Source organism: Delphinapterus leucas, chromosome X (assembly GCF_059928025.1).
Source record: "Delphinapterus leucas isolate spDelLeu-1000000601 "Yukka" chromosome X, BTC_Dleu_Yukka2, whole genome shotgun sequence".
Lineage (NCBI taxonomy): Eukaryota > Metazoa > Chordata > Mammalia > Artiodactyla > Monodontidae > Delphinapterus > Delphinapterus leucas.
Genome location: NC_143150.1, coordinates 85,019,111 through 85,036,194, shown reverse-complemented (window position 1 = coordinate 85,036,194; position 17,084 = coordinate 85,019,111). Strand labels below are relative to the sequence as shown.

Genomic DNA, 17,084 nt, shown 5'->3' with positions numbered 1-17,084 from the left:
ATATGAGAATTGCTACTCCAGCTTTCTTTTGGTTTCCATTTGCATGAAATACCTTTTTCCATCCCCTTATTTTCAGTCTGTATGTGTCTCTAGGTCTGAAGTGGGTCTCTTGTAGACAGCAAATATATGCGTCTTGTTTTTGTATCCATTCAGCCAATCTGTGTCTTTTGGTGGGAGCATTTCGTCCATTTACATTTAAGGTAATTATCGATATGTATGTTCCCATTCCCATTTTCTTAATTGTTTTGGGTTCGTTATTGTAGGTCTTTTCCTTCTCTTGTGTTTCTTGCCTAGAGCAGTTCCTTTAGCAGTTGTTGTAGAGCTGGTTTGGTGGTGCTGAACTCTCTCAGTTTTTGCTTGTCTGTAAAGGTTTTAATTTCTCCATCAGATCTGAATGAGACCCTTGCTGGGTAGAGTAATCTTGGTTGCAGATTTTTCTCCTTCATCACTTTAAATATGTCCTGCCAGCCCCTTCTGGATTGCAGAGTTTCTGCTGAAAGATCAGTTGTTAACCTTATGGGGATTCCCTTGTGTGTTATTTGTTGTTTTTCCCTTGCTGCTTTTAATATGTTTTCTTTGTATTTAATTTTTGACATTTTGATTAATATGTGTCTTGGCGTATTTCTCCTTGGATTTATCCTGTATGGGACTCTCTGTGCTTCCTGGACTTGATTAACTATTTCCTTTCCCATATTAGGGAAGTTTTCAACTATAATCTCTTCAAATATTTTCTCAGTCCCTTTCTTTTTCTCTTCTTCTCCTGGAACCCCTATAATTCGAATGTTGGTGCGTTTAATGTTGTCCCAGAGGTCTCTGAGGCTGTCCTCAGTTCTTTTCATTCTTTTTTCTTTATTCTGCTCTGCATTAGTTATTTCCACTATTTTATCTTCCAGGTCACTTATCCGTTCTTCTGCCTCTGTTATTCTGCTATTGATCCCATCTAGAGTATTTTTAGTTTCATTTATTTTGTTGTTCATCATTGTTTGTTTGCTCTTTAGTTCTTTTAGGTCCTTTTCAACGTTTCTTGTATTTTCTCTATTCTATTTCCAAGATTTCAGATCATCTTTACTATCATTATTCTGAATTCTTTTTCAGGTAGACTGCCTATTTCCTCTTCATTTGTTAGGTCTGGTGGGTTTTTATCTTGCTCCTTCATCTGCTGTGTTTTTCTGTCTTCTCATTTTGCTTATCTTACTGTGTTTGGGGTCTCCTTTTTGCAGGCTGAAGGTTCGTAGTTCCTGTTGTTTTTGGTGTCTGTCCCCAGTGGCTAAAGTTGGTTCAGTGGGTTGTGTAGGCTTCCTGGTGGAGGGGACTAGTGCCTGTGTTCTGGTGGATGTGGTTGGATCTTGTCTTTCTGGTGGGCAGGTCCACGTCTGCTGGTGTGTTTTGGGGTGTCTGTAGACTTATTATGATTTGGGGCAGCCTCTCTGCTAATGGGTGGGGTTGTGTTCCTGTCTTGCTAGTTGTTTGGCATAGGATGTCCAGCACTGTAGCTTGCTGGTCGTTGAGTGAAGCTGGGTCCTGGTGTTGAGATGGAGATCTCTGGGAGATTTTCACCGTTTGATATTATGTGCAGCTGGGAGGCCTCTTGTGGACCAGTGTCCTGAAGTTGGCTCTCCCACCTCAGAGGCACAGCACTAACTCCTGGCTGCAGCACCAAGAGCCTTTCATCCACACGGCTCAGAAGAAAAGGGAGAAAATGTAGAAAGAAAGAATTAGTAGAAGTAGAAATAAAGAAAGAAAGGAGGGAGGGAGGGAGGGAGCAAGGAAGGAAGGAGGGAAGGGAGGAAAAAAAGAAAGAAGTCAAAGTAAAATAAAGTAAGATAAAATATAATGAAGTTATTAAAGTAAAAAAATAATTATTAAGAGGAAAAAAAAACAAAAAAATGGATGGATAGAACCCGGAACAAATGGTGGAAGCAAAGCTATACAGACAAAATCTCACACAGAAGCATACACATACACACTCAGAAAAAGAGGAAAAAATCATAAATCTTGCTCTCAAAGTCCACCTCCTCAATTTGGGATGATTCGTGGTCCAAAGGAGGGAAGGAAGGAAAGAAAGAACGAAGATAAAGTAAAATAAAATAAGGTTATTAAAATAAAAAGTAACTATTAAGAAAAAAAACAGGACAGATAGAACCCTCGGACAAATGGTGGAAGCAAAGGTATACAGACAAAATCTCACACAGAAGCATACACATACACACAAAAAAAGGAAAAGGGGAAAGAATAATAAATCTTGCTCTCAAAGTCCACCTCCTTAATTTGGGATGATTCGTTGTCTATTCATGTATTCCACAGATGCAGGTACATCAAGTTGATTGTGGAGCTTTAATCTGCTGCTTCTGTGGCTGCTGGGAGAGATTTCCCTTTCTCTTCTTTGTTCTCACAGCTCACAGGGGTCAGCTTTGGATTTGGCCCCGCCTCTGCGTGTAGGTCGCCAGAGGGCGTCTGTTTGCTCAGACAGGACGGGGTTAAAGGAGGAGCTGTTTCTGGGACTCTGGCTCACTCAGGCTGGGGGTAGGGAGGGGCACCGAGTGCAGGGCAGAGGCTGGAGTAACGTTGCGCCAGCCTGAGGCGTGCCGTGCGTTCTCCCGGGGGAGCTGTCCCTGGATCCCAGGAACCTGGCAGTGGTGGGCTGCACAGGCTCCCCGGAAGGGGGTTGTGGATAGTGACCTGTGTTCGCACACAGGCTTCTTGTTGGTGGCAGCAGCGGCCTTAGCGTCTCATGTCTGTCTCTGGGGTCCGCACTTTTAGCCGCGGGTTGCGCCCGTCTCTGGAGCTCCTTTAAGCAGCGTTTTTAATCCCCTCTCCGTGCACACCAGGAAATAAAGAGGGAAGAAAAAGTCTCTTGCCTCTTCGGCATGTCCAGACTTTTCCCCGGACTCCCTCCCGGCTAGCCGCGGTGCACTAACGCCCTGCAGGCTGTGTTCACGCTGCCAACACCAGTCCTCTCCCTGCGCTCCGACCGAAGCCCGAGCCTCAGCTCCCAGCCCCGCCCGCCCCGGCGGGTGAGCAGACAAACCTCTCGGCTGGTGAGTGCCGGTCGGCCCTGATCCTCTGTGCTGGAATCTCTCCGCTTTACCTTCCGCACCCCTGTTGCTGTGCTCTCCTCCGTGGCTCCGTAGCTCCCCCCTCCACCACCCGCAGTCTCTGCCCGCAAAGGAGCTTCCTAGTGTGTGGACACTTTTCCTCCTTCACAGCTCCCTCCCGCTGGTGCAGGACCCGTCCCTATCCTTTTGTCTCTGTTTATTCTTTTTTCTTTTGTCCTACCCAGGTACATGGGGGGTTTCTTGCCTTTTGGGAGGTCTGAGGTCTTCTGCCAGTGTTCAGTAGGTGCTCTGTAGGAGTTGTTCCACGTGTAGATGTATTTCTGGTGTATCTGTGGGGAGGAAGGTGATCTCCGCGTCTTACTCTTCCGCCATCTTCCCAGAAGTCCCTGGGGTTTTATCTTGTTCTTTCATCAGGAACATATTCCTCTGCTGTCTCATTTTGTCTAATTTTCTGTGTTTGTGGTCTCTGTTCTGCAGGCTGCAGGATTGTCATTTCTTTTGCTTCTGGCGTCTGTGTCCTGCTGGGTGAGGCTTGTCTAGAGGCTTGTGCAGGCTTCCTGGTGGGAGGGACTAGTGCCTGACCACTGTTGGTTGGGGCTGGATCTTGTCCCTCAGGTGGACAGGGCTGTGGCAAGTGGTGTGTTTAGAGGTGGCTGTAGGCTCAGGAAGACTTTAGGCAGCCTGTCTGCTCATGGGTGGAGCTGTGTTACTGCCCTGTTGGTTGTTTGGCCTGAGGCCTCCCAGCTCTGTAGCCTACAGGATGTTGGGTAGAGCCAGGTCTTGCTGCGAAAATGGCAGCTTCCAGGAGAGCTCATGCCAATGAATACTCCCCAGAGTCTCTGCCTCCACTGTCCTTGTTCCCACAGTGAGCTTCAGCCATCCCGTAACTCCCCAGGAGACCTTCAAAGACCAGCATGTAGGTCTGAACCAGGCTCCTCTCTGAAGTCACTGCTTTTCCCTGGGTCCTGGGGCACATGAGAACTAGTGTGCACCCTGTAAGAGTATAGTTTCTGTTTCCACCAGTCCTGTGGAGTTCTTGTGATCAAACCCCACTGGCCTTCACAGCTAAATGCTCTGGGGGCTCCTCCTCCCAATGCCAGACCCCCAGACTTGTAAGCTTGATGCAGGGTTCAGAACTCTCATTCCTGTGGGAGAAGCTCTGCAATATAGTTTTGTTCCAGTTTGTGGGTCACCCACCTGGTGGGTATGGGATTTGACTGCATTGCAAATGTGCCTCTCCTACCATCTTTTTGTGGCTTCTACTTTGTCTTTGGATGTAGAATATCTTTTTTGGTAGGTTCCTATCTTTTTTGTTAATGGTTGTTCAGCAGTTAGTTGTGATTTTGGTGTTTCTGTGAGAGGTGGTGAGCTCAAGTCCTTCTACTCCACCATCTTGTCTCCAACCCCCATAACCAATCTTTTTTTATGGAAGAACCCTGAAGTATGAACAGGTGGTTTCACACAATTCTAAGGTACAGCTTTCTGGAGGGAGAGGAACAGACCAGCAGTTCACTGAGTTCTCATTACCAGGTTCAGTGACACCCCTTGTTCTTCACCACTTCTTTTGGTTCTCCACAGCATACATTTTCTGGCCCATTTCATGAAAAGGAAAGATATCATGGAAAATATCCTAGAGAGTAGTTGAAGGCACTAGTGAATGCAGATCAATGAATCCCTGCAGTTGAACCATCCAATTCTGCCTGGCTCATACCTCTTTGGGTTCTCACTGGGCAGTGTTCCCTCTGTTGTCTCTGCACCCCGGGATAATGTGACAAGGTAGCTCTGATACCGTCTGTGCAGGTTTCTCTCTGTTCTGGCTGCTTCAAACTAGCTGCTGCACTCTCCTCCAAGGCTCTGAAGCTCTCCCTCTGTCCTGGCTGATTTCCCTGCAGGTAAGGGGACTTCCCAGGGTGTGGGACCTTTTCGCCTTTCACAGCTCTCTCCCAGGTGTGCAGGTCCTGCCCCAATTTCTTTCCCTCTTTCTTTTCCTCTTTCTTCTTTTGTCCTACCCTGTTACATGGAGATTTTCTTGCCCTTTCAGGAGTCTGAGGTCTGAGTCTGCCAGCGTTCGGTAGATATTCTGTGAGAATCTTTCCACATGAAGGTATATTTTTGATGTATTTGTGGGAGGAGGTGAGATTCATATTCTACTGCCCTGCCATCTTGATCTGGTCTCTCATTCAAGAATTTTTATAATAGATAATTTTAGACAATTCCATCGTCTGTGTCATCTCATGATTCATGTCTGTTGATGGTCTTTTTTCATGTGAGTTGAGATTTCATAGTTATTTGTATCTTGATTGATTTTAGTTTGTATTGTGGACATTGTAAATATCATTTAAGACCAAGAGTATTATTTTTATCCTATGGAGGTTGATGTTTTTGTTTTACCCTTCTGTGTATTGGGGTTCCAATTTTTTGAACATTTTTGAAACTTTCGTAGTACTGTTTAGACCAGTACGGTGTGTGCACCACCTAGTGGTCAGTGTGGAACTTGGGATGATTCACTTTCCAAATCTTTGGTAGGCTAATTAGGGTCACATCAAAGCACTCACAGATCAAACGTGAGCCCAGCAGTTCAAAATCACTTTTCGTAATTTCTTTTCTAAACTGTTCCCTCTCCCATAGTTTTTCAGTACTTTCCATTTCTCTAGGCTCCCATTTTCTGTCCTCTGTTCAGAAACCACCCACTTTCTTGGTAGTATCACTCCCAGAAACAAGTTGCAGGAGAGAGAGAGGAAAAATTAGTATGAAGTTTAGTTTTGTCCCCTTGATGCCATGGCTCCACCTAGAGAAAGGACCTTATCCCTGAGATTTTTGATTACTGGCAGTTCCCTTTATGGACCACTCTTGCTTCTGGACTACTTTTGCTGTCACTACTCCCACTGTGGGACCAAAACAGAAGTAGAGTAAATAAAATCCTGGGAATTTCTCACATTCTCACATTTAGGAGTTCTCTTTTCCACTCCTTAGGCCATAACATCAAGGCGTCTCCTGTATTGCCCTCTGGCTGTTAAACAATGCTCACCTCTGGGTTTCATATCATGTCCAATTCAGGCTTAGGATTCTGGAGGGAAAAAAATAATGTTGAATTCAACCATTTAGGTAGTATTTCAAACTCTGATCTTTTCCCAATCCATCTGCCTATGTTTACTTTTCAGTTTTTAAATAGGTGTTCATGAATTCTATCAAGGTTTTATATTCGAGTTAGTTAGTGAGAGATAAAAGAAGGTCCCAGAACTGGACCCAGCTGCATGTGTTTTGTAGATGGCTTCTAGTTGATTCTTGCTTTTTTGTCCACTCTGACAATCTCTGTCTTTTAACTGGTGTGTTTAGAAAATTCACATTCAAAGTGATTATTAATACAGTTGGATTAAAATCTACCATCTTGCTGTTTTTCTATTCATTGCATTTGTTCTTTGTTCTCTTTCTCTCTCTTTTGACTTTTCTTATTTTATTTGAGTATTTTTATGATCCCATTTTATCTCCTCTATTTACTTATAATTTATATATCTTTAAAAAAAATTTAGTGGTTCCCTAGGGTTTACAATGTACAGTTTAAAATAATTGGGTTCATCTTCAAATAACACTATATTGTTTTGCATGTAGTCCAAATACCTTACAAAGGAATATTCCCAATCTTACTCCCTTCCCTTGTGTCACCATTGTAATCATTTAATTTTTACATTTGCTATAAACACCCAATACATTGTTACTATTATTGCTTTAAACAGTTGGGTTGTTTTAATTGGAAATATAGTTGAGATACAATATTATGTTTCAGGTTTACTACATAATGACTTAACATTTGCATATATTATGAAATGATCACCATGGTAAGTCTAGTAACCATCTGTCCCCATACAAAGTTATTATTATTACAATATTATCAACCATATTCCTTATGCTGCATATTACATCCCTGTGGCTTATTTATTTTATAACTGGAGGTTTGTACCTCTCAATCCTCTTTATTTATTCACCCCCCACCTCCCCTCTGACAACCATCCATTTTTTCTCTGCATCTATGGGTCTGTTTTCATTTTTTGTTTGATTTTTTGGATTTTGCATATAAGTGAGAACATATGGTATTTGTCTTTCTCTGTCTGACTTATTTCACTTCACATAATACCATGTAGATCCATCCATGAGGTCGCAAAGGCAAAGATTTCATTTTTTATGGCTGAATAATATTCCACTGTGTGTGTATACATATTATATAAATTATATATATATATATATATAACAGATCTTCTTTATCCATTCATCTATTGATGGACACTTAGATTGCTTCCATATCTTGGCTATTGTAAATAATGCTTCAATGAACAGGGGAGTACATATATCTTTTGTGATTAGTGATTTTTGTTTTCTTCAGATAAATACAAAAAAGTGGAATTGCTGGATCATATGGTAGTTCTAGCTTTAACTTTTTGAGGAAACCCTCACTGTTTTCGTAGTGGCTGAACCAGTTTACAATCCTAACAACAGCGTACGAGGGTTCCCTTTTCTCCACATCAGTCAGTTAATTTTTAGAACAATTAAGAATATGGAAAATAAAAAGATATATTTTGCCTTCACGTATTCCTTTCCCAATGCTCTCACTTAAATTATGTAGATCCAATTTCTGACCTATATCATATCCCTTCTGTGTAAATAATGTCCTTTAATATTTCTTATAAGACACATCTGCTGTTGATGAATTTCCCATTTTTGTTTGAAAAAAAGTCTATTTTGCCTTTATTTTTTTTATTTAGAGTTTTTTTACATCTTTATTTGACTATGATTGCTTTACAATGGTGTGTTAGTTTCTGCTTTATAACAAAGTGAATCAGTTATACATATACATATATTCCCATATCCCTTCCCTCTTGCGTCTCCCTCCCTCTCACCCTCCCTATCCCACTCCTCCAGGCAGTCACAAAGAACCGAGCTGACCTCCCTGTGCTATGCGGCTGCTTCCCACTAGCTATCTACCTTATGTTTGGTAGTGTATATATGTCCATGCCTCTCTCTTGCTTTGTCACAATTTACACATCCCCCTCCCCATATCCTCAAGTCCATTCTCTAGTAGGTCTGCGTCTTTATGCCTGTTTTACCCCTAGATTCTTCATGACATTTTCTTTTTCTTAAATTCCATATATACGTGTTAGCATACGGTATTGGTCTTTCTCTTTCTGACTTACTTCACTCTGTATGACAGACTCTAGGTCTATTCACCTCATTACAAATAGCTCAATTTCATTTCTTTTTATGGCTGAGTAATATTCCATTGTATATATGCACCACATCTTCTTTATCCATTCATCCGATGATGGACACTTAGGTTGTTTCCATCTCTGGGCTATTGTAAATAGAGCTGCAATGAACATTTTGGTACATGACACTTTTTGAATTATGGTTCCCTCAGGGTATATGCCCAGGAGTGGGATATATGGTAGTACTATTTGTAGGTTTTTAAGGAACCTCCATACAGTTCTCCATAGTGGCTGTATCAATTCACATTCCCACCAGCAGTGCAAGAGTGTTCCCTTTTCTCCACACCCTCTCCAGCATTTATTGTTTCTAGATTTTTGTGTGTGTGTGTGTGGTACGCGGGCCTCTCACTGTTGTGGCCTCTCCCATTGCGAAGCACAGGCTCCAGACGCGCGGGTTCAGCGGCCATGGCTCATGGGCCCAGCCAGCCACTCCACGGCATGTGGGATCTTCCCGGACCGGGTCACGAACCCGCGTCCCCTGCATCGGCAGGCGGACCCTCAACCACTGTGCCACCAGGGAAGCCCTGTTTCTAGATTTTTTGATGATGGCCATTCTGACTGGTGTGAGATGATATCTCATTGTAGTTTTGATTTGCATTTCTCTAATGATTAATGATGTTGAACATTCTTTCATGTGTTTGTTGGCAGTCTGTATATATTCTTTGGAGGAATGTCTATTTAGTTCTTCTACCCATTTTCGTATTGGGTTGTATGATTTTTTTTTATTGAGCTGCATGAGCTGCTTATAAATTTTGGAGATTAATCCTTTGTCAGTTGCTTCATTTGCAAATATTTTCTCCCATTCTGAGGGTTGTCTTTTGGTCTTGTTTATGGTTTCCTTTGCTGTGCAAAAGCTTTGAAGTTTCATTAGGTCCCATTTGTGTATTTTTGTTTTTATTTCCATTTCTCTAGGAGGTGGGTCAAAAAGGATCTTGCTGTGATTTATGTCATAGAGTGTTCTGCCTATATTTTCCTCTAAGAGTTTGATAGTTTCTGGCCTTATATTTACGTCTTTAATCCATTTTGAGCTTATTTTTGTGTATGGTGTTAGGGAGTGATCTAATCTCATACATGTAGCTGTCCAGTTTTCCCAGCACCACTTATTGAAGAGGCTGTCCTTTCTCCACTGTACATTCCTGCCTCCTTTATCAAAGATAAGGTGACCATATGTGCGTGGGTTTGCCTCTGGGCTTTCTATCCTGTCACATTGGTCTATCTTTCTGTTTCTGTGCCAGTACCATACTGTCTTGACTACTGTAGCTTTGTAGTATAGTCTGAAGACAAGGAGCTTGATTCCTCCAGCTCCTTTTTTTGTTCTCAAGATTGCTTTGGCTATTCGGGGTCTTTTGTGTCTCCATACAAATTGTGAAATTTTTTGTTCTAGTTCTGTGAAAAATGCCAGTGGTAGTTTGATAGGGATTGCATTGAATCTATAGATTGCTTTGGGTAGTAGAGTCATTCTCACAATGTTGATTCTTCCAATCCAAGAATATCGAATATCTCTCCATCTATTTGTATCATCTTTAATTTCTTTCATCAGTGTCTTATAGTTTTCTGCATACAGGTCTTTTTTCTCCTTAGGTAGGTTTAATCCTAGATATTTTATTCTTTTTGTTGCAATGGTAAATGGGAGTGTTTTCTTGATTTCACTTTCAGATTTTTCATCATTAGTGGATAGAAATACCAGAGATTTCTGTGCATTAATTTTGTATCCTCTTACTTTACCAAATTCATTGATTAGCTCTAGTAGTTTTCTGGTAGCATCTTTAGGATTCTCTATGTATAGAATCATGTCATCTGCAAACAATGACAGCTTTACTTCTTCTTTTCTGATTTGGATTCCTTTTATTTCCTTTTCTTCTCTGATTGCTGTGGCTAAAACTTCCAAAACTATGATGAATAAGAGTGGTTAGAGTGGGCAACCTTGTCTTGTTCCTGATCTTAGTGGAAATGCTTTCAGGTTTTCACCGTTGAGGATGATGTTGGCTGTGGGTTTGTCATATATGGCCTTTATTATGTTGAGGAAAGTTCCCTCTATGCCTACTTTCTGCAGGGTTTTTATCATAAATGGGTGTTGAATTTTGTCAAAAGCTTTCTCTGCATCTATTGAGATGATCATATGGTTTTTCTCCTTCAATTTGTTAATATGGTTTATCACATTGATTGATTTGTGTATATTGAAGAATCCTTGCATTCCTGGAATAAACCCCACTTGATCATGGTGTATGATCGTTTTAATGTGCTGTTGGATTCTGTTTGCTAGTATTTTGTTGAGGATTTTTGCATCTATGTTCATCAGTGATATTGGCCTGTAGTTTTCCGTCTTTGTGGCATCCTTGTCTGGTTTTGGTATCAAGGTGATGGTGGCCTCGTAGGATGAGTTTGGGAGTGTTCCTCTCTCTGCTATATTTTGGAAGTGTTTAAGAAGAGTAGGTGTTATCTGTTCTCTAAATGTTTGATAGAATTCGCCTGTGAAGCCACCTGGTCCTGGGCTTTTGTTTGTTGGAAGATTTTTTTTTTGGAAGATTTTTAATCACAGTTTCAATTTCAGTGCTTGTGATTGGTCTGTTCATATTTTCCATTTCTTCCTGGTTCAGTCTTGGCAGGGTGTCCATTTCGAAGAATTTGTCCATTTCTTCCAGCGTGTCCATTTTATTGGCATAGAGTTGCTTGTAGTAATGTCTCATGATCTTTTGTATTTTTGCAGTGTCAGTTTTTACTTCTCCTTTTTCATTTCTAATTCTATTGAGTTGAGTCTTCTTCCTTTTATTCTTGAAGAGTCTGGCTAATGACTTATCAATTTTGTTTATCTTCTCAAAGAACCAGCTTTTAGTTTTATTGATCTTTGCTATCATTTCCTTCATTTCTTTTTCATTTATTTCTGATCTGATTTTTATGATTTCTTTCCTTCTTCTAAGTTTGAGGGTTTTTTTGTTGTTCTTTCTCTAGCTGCTTTAGGTACAAGGTTAGGTTGTTTATTCAAGATGTTTCCTGTTTCTTAAGGTAGCTTTTTATTGCTATAAACTTCCCTCTTAGAACTGCTTTTGCTGCATCCCATAGGTTTTGGGTTGTCGTGTCTCCATTGTCATTTGTTTCTAGGTATTTTTTGATTTCCTCTTTGATTTCTTCAGTGATCACTTCGTTATTAAGTAGTTTATTGTTTAGCCTCCATGTGTTTGTATTTTTTACAGATCTTTTCCTGTAATTGATATCTAGTCTCATAGCGTTGTGGTCGGAAAAGATACTTGATACAATTTCAATTTTCTTAAATTTACCAAGGCTAGATTTGTGACCCAAGATATGATCTATCCTGGAGAATGTTCCATGAGCACTTGAGAAAAATGTGTATTCTGTTGTTTTTGGATGGAGTGTCCTATAATTATCAATTAAGTCCATCTTGTTTAATGTATCATTTAAATCTTGTGTTTCCTTACTTATTTTCATTTTGGATGATCTGTCCATGGGTGAAAGTGGGGTGTTAAAGTCCCCTACTGTGAATGTGTTACTGTCAGTTGCCCCTTTTATGGCTGTTAGTATTTGCCTTATGTATTGAGGTGCTCTTATGTTGGGTGCATAAATATTTACAATTGTTATATTTTCTTCTTGGATGGATCCCTTGATCATTATGTAGTGTCCTCCTTTGTGTCTTCTAATTGTCTTTATTTTAAAGTCTATTTTGTCTGATATGAGAAATGCTACTCCAGATTTCTTTTGGTTTGCATTTGCATGGTATATCTTTTCCCATCCCCTTACTTTCAGTCTGTATGTGTCTCTAGGTCTGAAGTGGGTCTCTTGTAGACAGCATATATATGGGTCCTGTTTTTGTATCCATTCAGCCAATCTGTGTCTTTTGGTGGGAGCATTTCGTCCATTTACATTTAAGGTAATTATCGAAATGTATGTTCCTATTCCCATTTTCTTAACTGTTTTGAGTTCGTTATTGTAGGTCTTTTCCTTCTCTTGTGTTGCTTGCCTAGAGAAGTTCCTTTAGCAGTTGTTGTAAAGCTGGTTTGGTGGTGCTGAACTCTCTCAGCTTTTGCTTGTCTGTAAAGGTTTTAATTTCTCCATCAAATATGAATGAGATCCTTGCTGGGTAGAGTAATCTTAGTTGCAGGTTTTCCTCCTTCATCACTGTAAATATGTCCTGCCACTCCCTTCTGGCTTGCGGAGTTTCTGCTGAACGATCAGCTGTTAACCTTATGGGGATTCCCCTGTGTGTTATTTGTTGTTTTTCCCTTGCTGCTTTTAATATGTTTTCTTTGTATTTAATTTTTGACAGTTTGATTAATATGTTTCTTGGCGTATTTGTCCTTGGATTTATCCTGTATGGGACTCTCTGTTCTTCCCAGACTTGATTAACTATTTCCTTTCCCATATTAGGGAAGTTTTCATCTATAATCTCTTCAAATATTTTCTCAGTCACTTTCTTTTACTCTTCTTCTTCTGGAACCCCTATAATTTGAATGTTGGTGCATTTAATTTTGTCCCAGAGGTCTCTGAGACTGTCCTCAGTTCTTTCCTCTGCTCTGCAGTAGTTATTTCCACTATTTTATCCTCCAGGTCACTTATCCGTTCTTCTGCCTCAGTTATTCTGCTATTGATCCCATCTAGAGTATTTTTAGTTTCATTTATTGTGTTGTTCATCATTGTTTGTTTCATCTTTAGTTCTTCTAGGTACTTGTTAAATGTTTCTTGCATTTTCTCTAATCTATTTTCAAGATATTGGATCATGTTTACTATCATTATTCTGAATTCTTTTTCAGGTAGACTGCCTATTTCCTCTTCATTTGTTAGGTCTCGTGGGTTTTTATCTTTGTCCTTCATCTGCTGTGTGTATTTCTGTCTTCTCATTTTGCTTATCTTACTGTGTTTGGGGTCTCCTTTTTGCAGGCTGCAGGTTCCTAGTTCCCGTTGTTTTTGGTTTCTGTCCCCAGTGGCTAAGTTTGGTTCAGTGGGTTGTGTAGGCTTCCTGGTGGAGGGGACTAGTGCCCGTGTTCTGGTGGATGAGGCTGGATCGTGGCTTTCTGGTGAGCAGTTCCACATCTGGTGGCGTGTTTTGGGGTGTCTGTGGACTTATTATGATTTTAGGCAGCGTCTCTATTGATTGGTGGGGTTGTGTTCCTGTCTTGCTTGTTGTTTGGCATAGCGTGTCCAGTACTGTAGCTTGCTGGTTGTTGAGTGTAGCTGTGTGTTGGTGTTGAGATGGAGATCTCTGTGTGATTTTCACTGTTTGATATTACGTGGAGCTGGGAGGTCTCTTGTGGACCAGTGTCCTGAAGCTGGCTCTCTCACCTCAGAAGCACAGCACTGACTCCTGGCTGCAGCACCAAGAGCCTTTCATCCACACTGCTCAGAATAAAAGGGAGAAAATGTAGAAAGAAATAATTAGTAGAAGTAGAAAGAAAGAAGGGAAGAAAGAAAGAAGGAAAGAAAGAAAGAAGGAAAGAAAGAAAGAAAGGAGGGAGGGAGGGTGGGAAGGAGGTTGCCTTTATTTTTCAGGGACATTTTTGCTGAATTTAGATTTGGATTGGCAGGGTTTTTACTTTCAGTATGTTAAAGGTTTCATTCCACTATTTTTGGCTTATGTGACTCTGGTACGAGGTCTTGTGTTCTTGTTCTTCTGTAAGTAAGGTGTTCCCTCCACCCTTTTTCCCTGACTGCCTTCAGTATTTTATTTTGCCTGTTTTTCTGCAGTTTGAATTTGATATGTCTGGGTGTGATGTGACTCTTTTACAAATTTTATTTACCCTGCTTTGTGTTCTCTGAGATACTTGGATCTGGGGTTTATATCAATTGCTAATTATGAAAAATTTCAGCAATTATTTATTCAAATATTTTTTCTCCATTCTCTCTCTCTTCTCCTTCTAGTATTCTAACTTGATAGTGTCCCAAAGCTCTTGGATATTTTGTTCTGTTTTCTTTTTTTACCCTTTATTTTTACTCTGCATTTCAGTTTGTGTAATTTCTATTGTTCTAGCTTCAATTTCACTTATTCCTCAGCTGTGTCTGGTTCACTAATAAGCACACTGAAGGCATTCTTCAGATCTGTTAATGTGTTTTTTCTCTTGTATTTACATATGATTCTTTCTTATACATTTTATCCCTTGCTGCTATCTTATCTGATCTTGCATGTTGTCTAACTTTTCCAATATAGAAAAGTATTTAACATATTAATCACAGCTATTTTAAGTTGTCTGTTGGAAATTCCAAAATGTGTCATAACTGGGTCTTGTCCTGATGATTTTTTTGTCTCTTCAGACTATGTTTTTTTCTTTCCTTGATTCTTCCCTTGTGCTGCTCTCTGGAGGCAACTTACCTCTTGCATTCTTTAAAAATAAAGTCTGCTATTATTTTACTTGATTTATTTTAGCCTTGTAGTGGAGAATAGGGGACTAGGGACATACTATGCTATTTTGATTAAGTCTCAGTCTTAGGCAGGCTTATCCTGAGTCATAGAGGTGTGACTTTCCCAAATGTTCCTGCCCCTCCTCTAAATATAACTGTGAGCTTAGGACATATTCCTATCCCTCCTGGGTTATAGCATTTTTTCAAATTTTCTCCTTCACCTGTGGTGGTGAGTTTCCACCTGTGCCCTCAGTTCCTATTGCCATTCCTTCTGCAGAGCAAGGCTTGTTTTCCCTAGGGGAGATAGAGTAGATTGGTCTGGGCAGAGTTTTAGTGGTGTTGGGTATTCCTCTCTGCTAGCTGCAGTGAATTTCCACCAGTGCGCTCAGACTACAGTTTTATTACCTTTCCCTGTGAAGGTTAAGGCCTTTGTTCTGCAGTGTATAAAGGCAGAATGCTTTGGGCACAATTTCAGCAATGGATGCTGTTCTGTTTCCCTCCCCAAACCAAAACTATAGGATATCTTTCTCCGGATTCTTATTCTTCCCTGCCAGCACCTGGTGGACTTCTTAGGGGGAAAGTCTGCAAGAGGATTCAAAACCACCTATGTCTACAGCCCCCAGGGGTTTCACATTCTCACACTAACACACAACCAACTTTTAGCAATTCATTAACAAATTTTAGCTGTTATCTTCTTATGACTTTACATATTATTCAGTAGTATCTGCAAAAGATAAGCAAGTACCTGGGCCCTGTTGTTCCCTGTAGATGCCTATGTCTACAGATTTTGGGTTAGCTTTTAGCATTGCAATCTCAGTTTGCTCATGAATTCAATAGAGGACAATTTGCAATTTTCCAGTTTTTGTTTTCCTTGTTCTAATTGTGGGCGAGATGCTCATTCCAATTCTACAGCTCTGAGTTGATACCAGAATATCATGTGAACCTGGGGATAAGATTTGAGGCTCTGTTTGTCTTCCAGCATCCATACCCCAGTTTACAAATTCCCCCACGATGGTGATAATGGTGGGTTTACCAGCTCGAGGAAAGACCTACATCTCCACGAAGCTCACCCGGTATCTCAACTGGATAGGAACACCAACTAAAGGTATGTCCCTGAAAGCCTTTGTTCTACAGCCCTCTATAGGCCAATTATGGAAAATACAGTAAGGTAGCTGACCTCAAAAGGGCAAAACCACGAGTAAAGGAATGTCTCAAAACATTATTAACAGTATTAGGACTAATACTATTACTGCTGCTGCTGCTCCTCTACTACAACTGCTACTACTACTACTGCTACTACTACTACTACTACTATATCACCACCACCACCACCACCACCACCACCACCACCACCACCACCACTGACCTCATAAATTTTTACAGTTTCTTAAGTACGTAATCTGTGCCCAATCCCGTGATAGCTGCTAAGCATAAGAAAACTACAAAGATTAAATATCTGTTTTCAAGGAGCACTATTTTTGTAAGACCTCAAAAAAACCCTATGAGTAACATGCTACTTTTATCACCTTTATTATTACTTCTACACCAAAAATGCGATTCTTATTAGCATTACCATTTCTTCACAACCTTAAGGTTTTCTTTAAATTTTAGGGGTGTGTGGAGTCAAGCACCTCAAAGCCCCAGCCTGGAGTCCCCCACAAGGTCTTCAGTAAAGCAGGGCACTTTAGCTCACCTCTCCTGTCCAGAAGGCGTCCACTCTCTCCAAGCTTCTCCTTAGGTCTGAGCCTATCTGCTCCCCCTCCCCAGCCGGAAGTGATCCTGCCTCTTTCCGCCTCCAGAAGGGTCTCCTTCCCTGCCTGTCAGCCTCCTCCCTCACTCCCTACTTCCAGCTTTCCTTTCTCCCCAATGTGATCTCTTTTCTGCTTACTACCTCTTATTCAGCAATCATTCTTTTCTATTCTCCATTTGATTTCTCTATCCCCCGCACTGTATCCCCATTCCTATTTGATTCCTCTGTTGCCCCTAGGAGGACTATGTTTCTCTGGGCTCCCACACCAATGCTTCCTACAGACCCCTCTATGCCAACCTTAGTTACATAGTGTGTTGTTGTAGTGTGTTGTGTGTCTGGGTCTCTCTCCCCAGGAGCTGCTCTGGGGTAGGGGACTAGATCATGTTAATTTCTATTGCTTAAGTAGGACCAAATTAAGACATTTAGAGTCTCTAAATGCTAAAAGTTAGGGTGCCCCCTACATCATACGTAATTCAGAATAAAATCAGTAAATACAAGAAAGTCTACCAAAAGTTTTTATTTATCCCCCAATGACTATTGATGCTTTTAACATATATCAACTTAGCTGAAAATTATTACTGGGACTGTGTTTCTCCTTTACTAGTACACTGGTACACAAGTGCTTAGCCTCTGTCTCTTGTGGAAAGGAGCACTGCTCCCCAGTGTGGAAAACAG

General features: G+C 40.8%; 1 protein-coding gene across 1 annotated transcript in view; it reads left to right on the top strand.

The window, feature by feature from the left end:
* PFKFB1 (6-phosphofructo-2-kinase/fructose-2,6-biphosphatase 1) overlaps positions 1-17,084 on the top strand; it is a 76,549-nt gene that overhangs the window by 32,912 nt on the left and 26,553 nt on the right. The window contains exon 2 of the mRNA XM_022563587.2: positions 15,639-15,764. Within this exon, the coding sequence (XP_022419295.1) occupies positions 15,639-15,764 (126 nt within the window). The remainder of the gene's footprint in view (positions 1-15,638; positions 15,765-17,084) is intronic.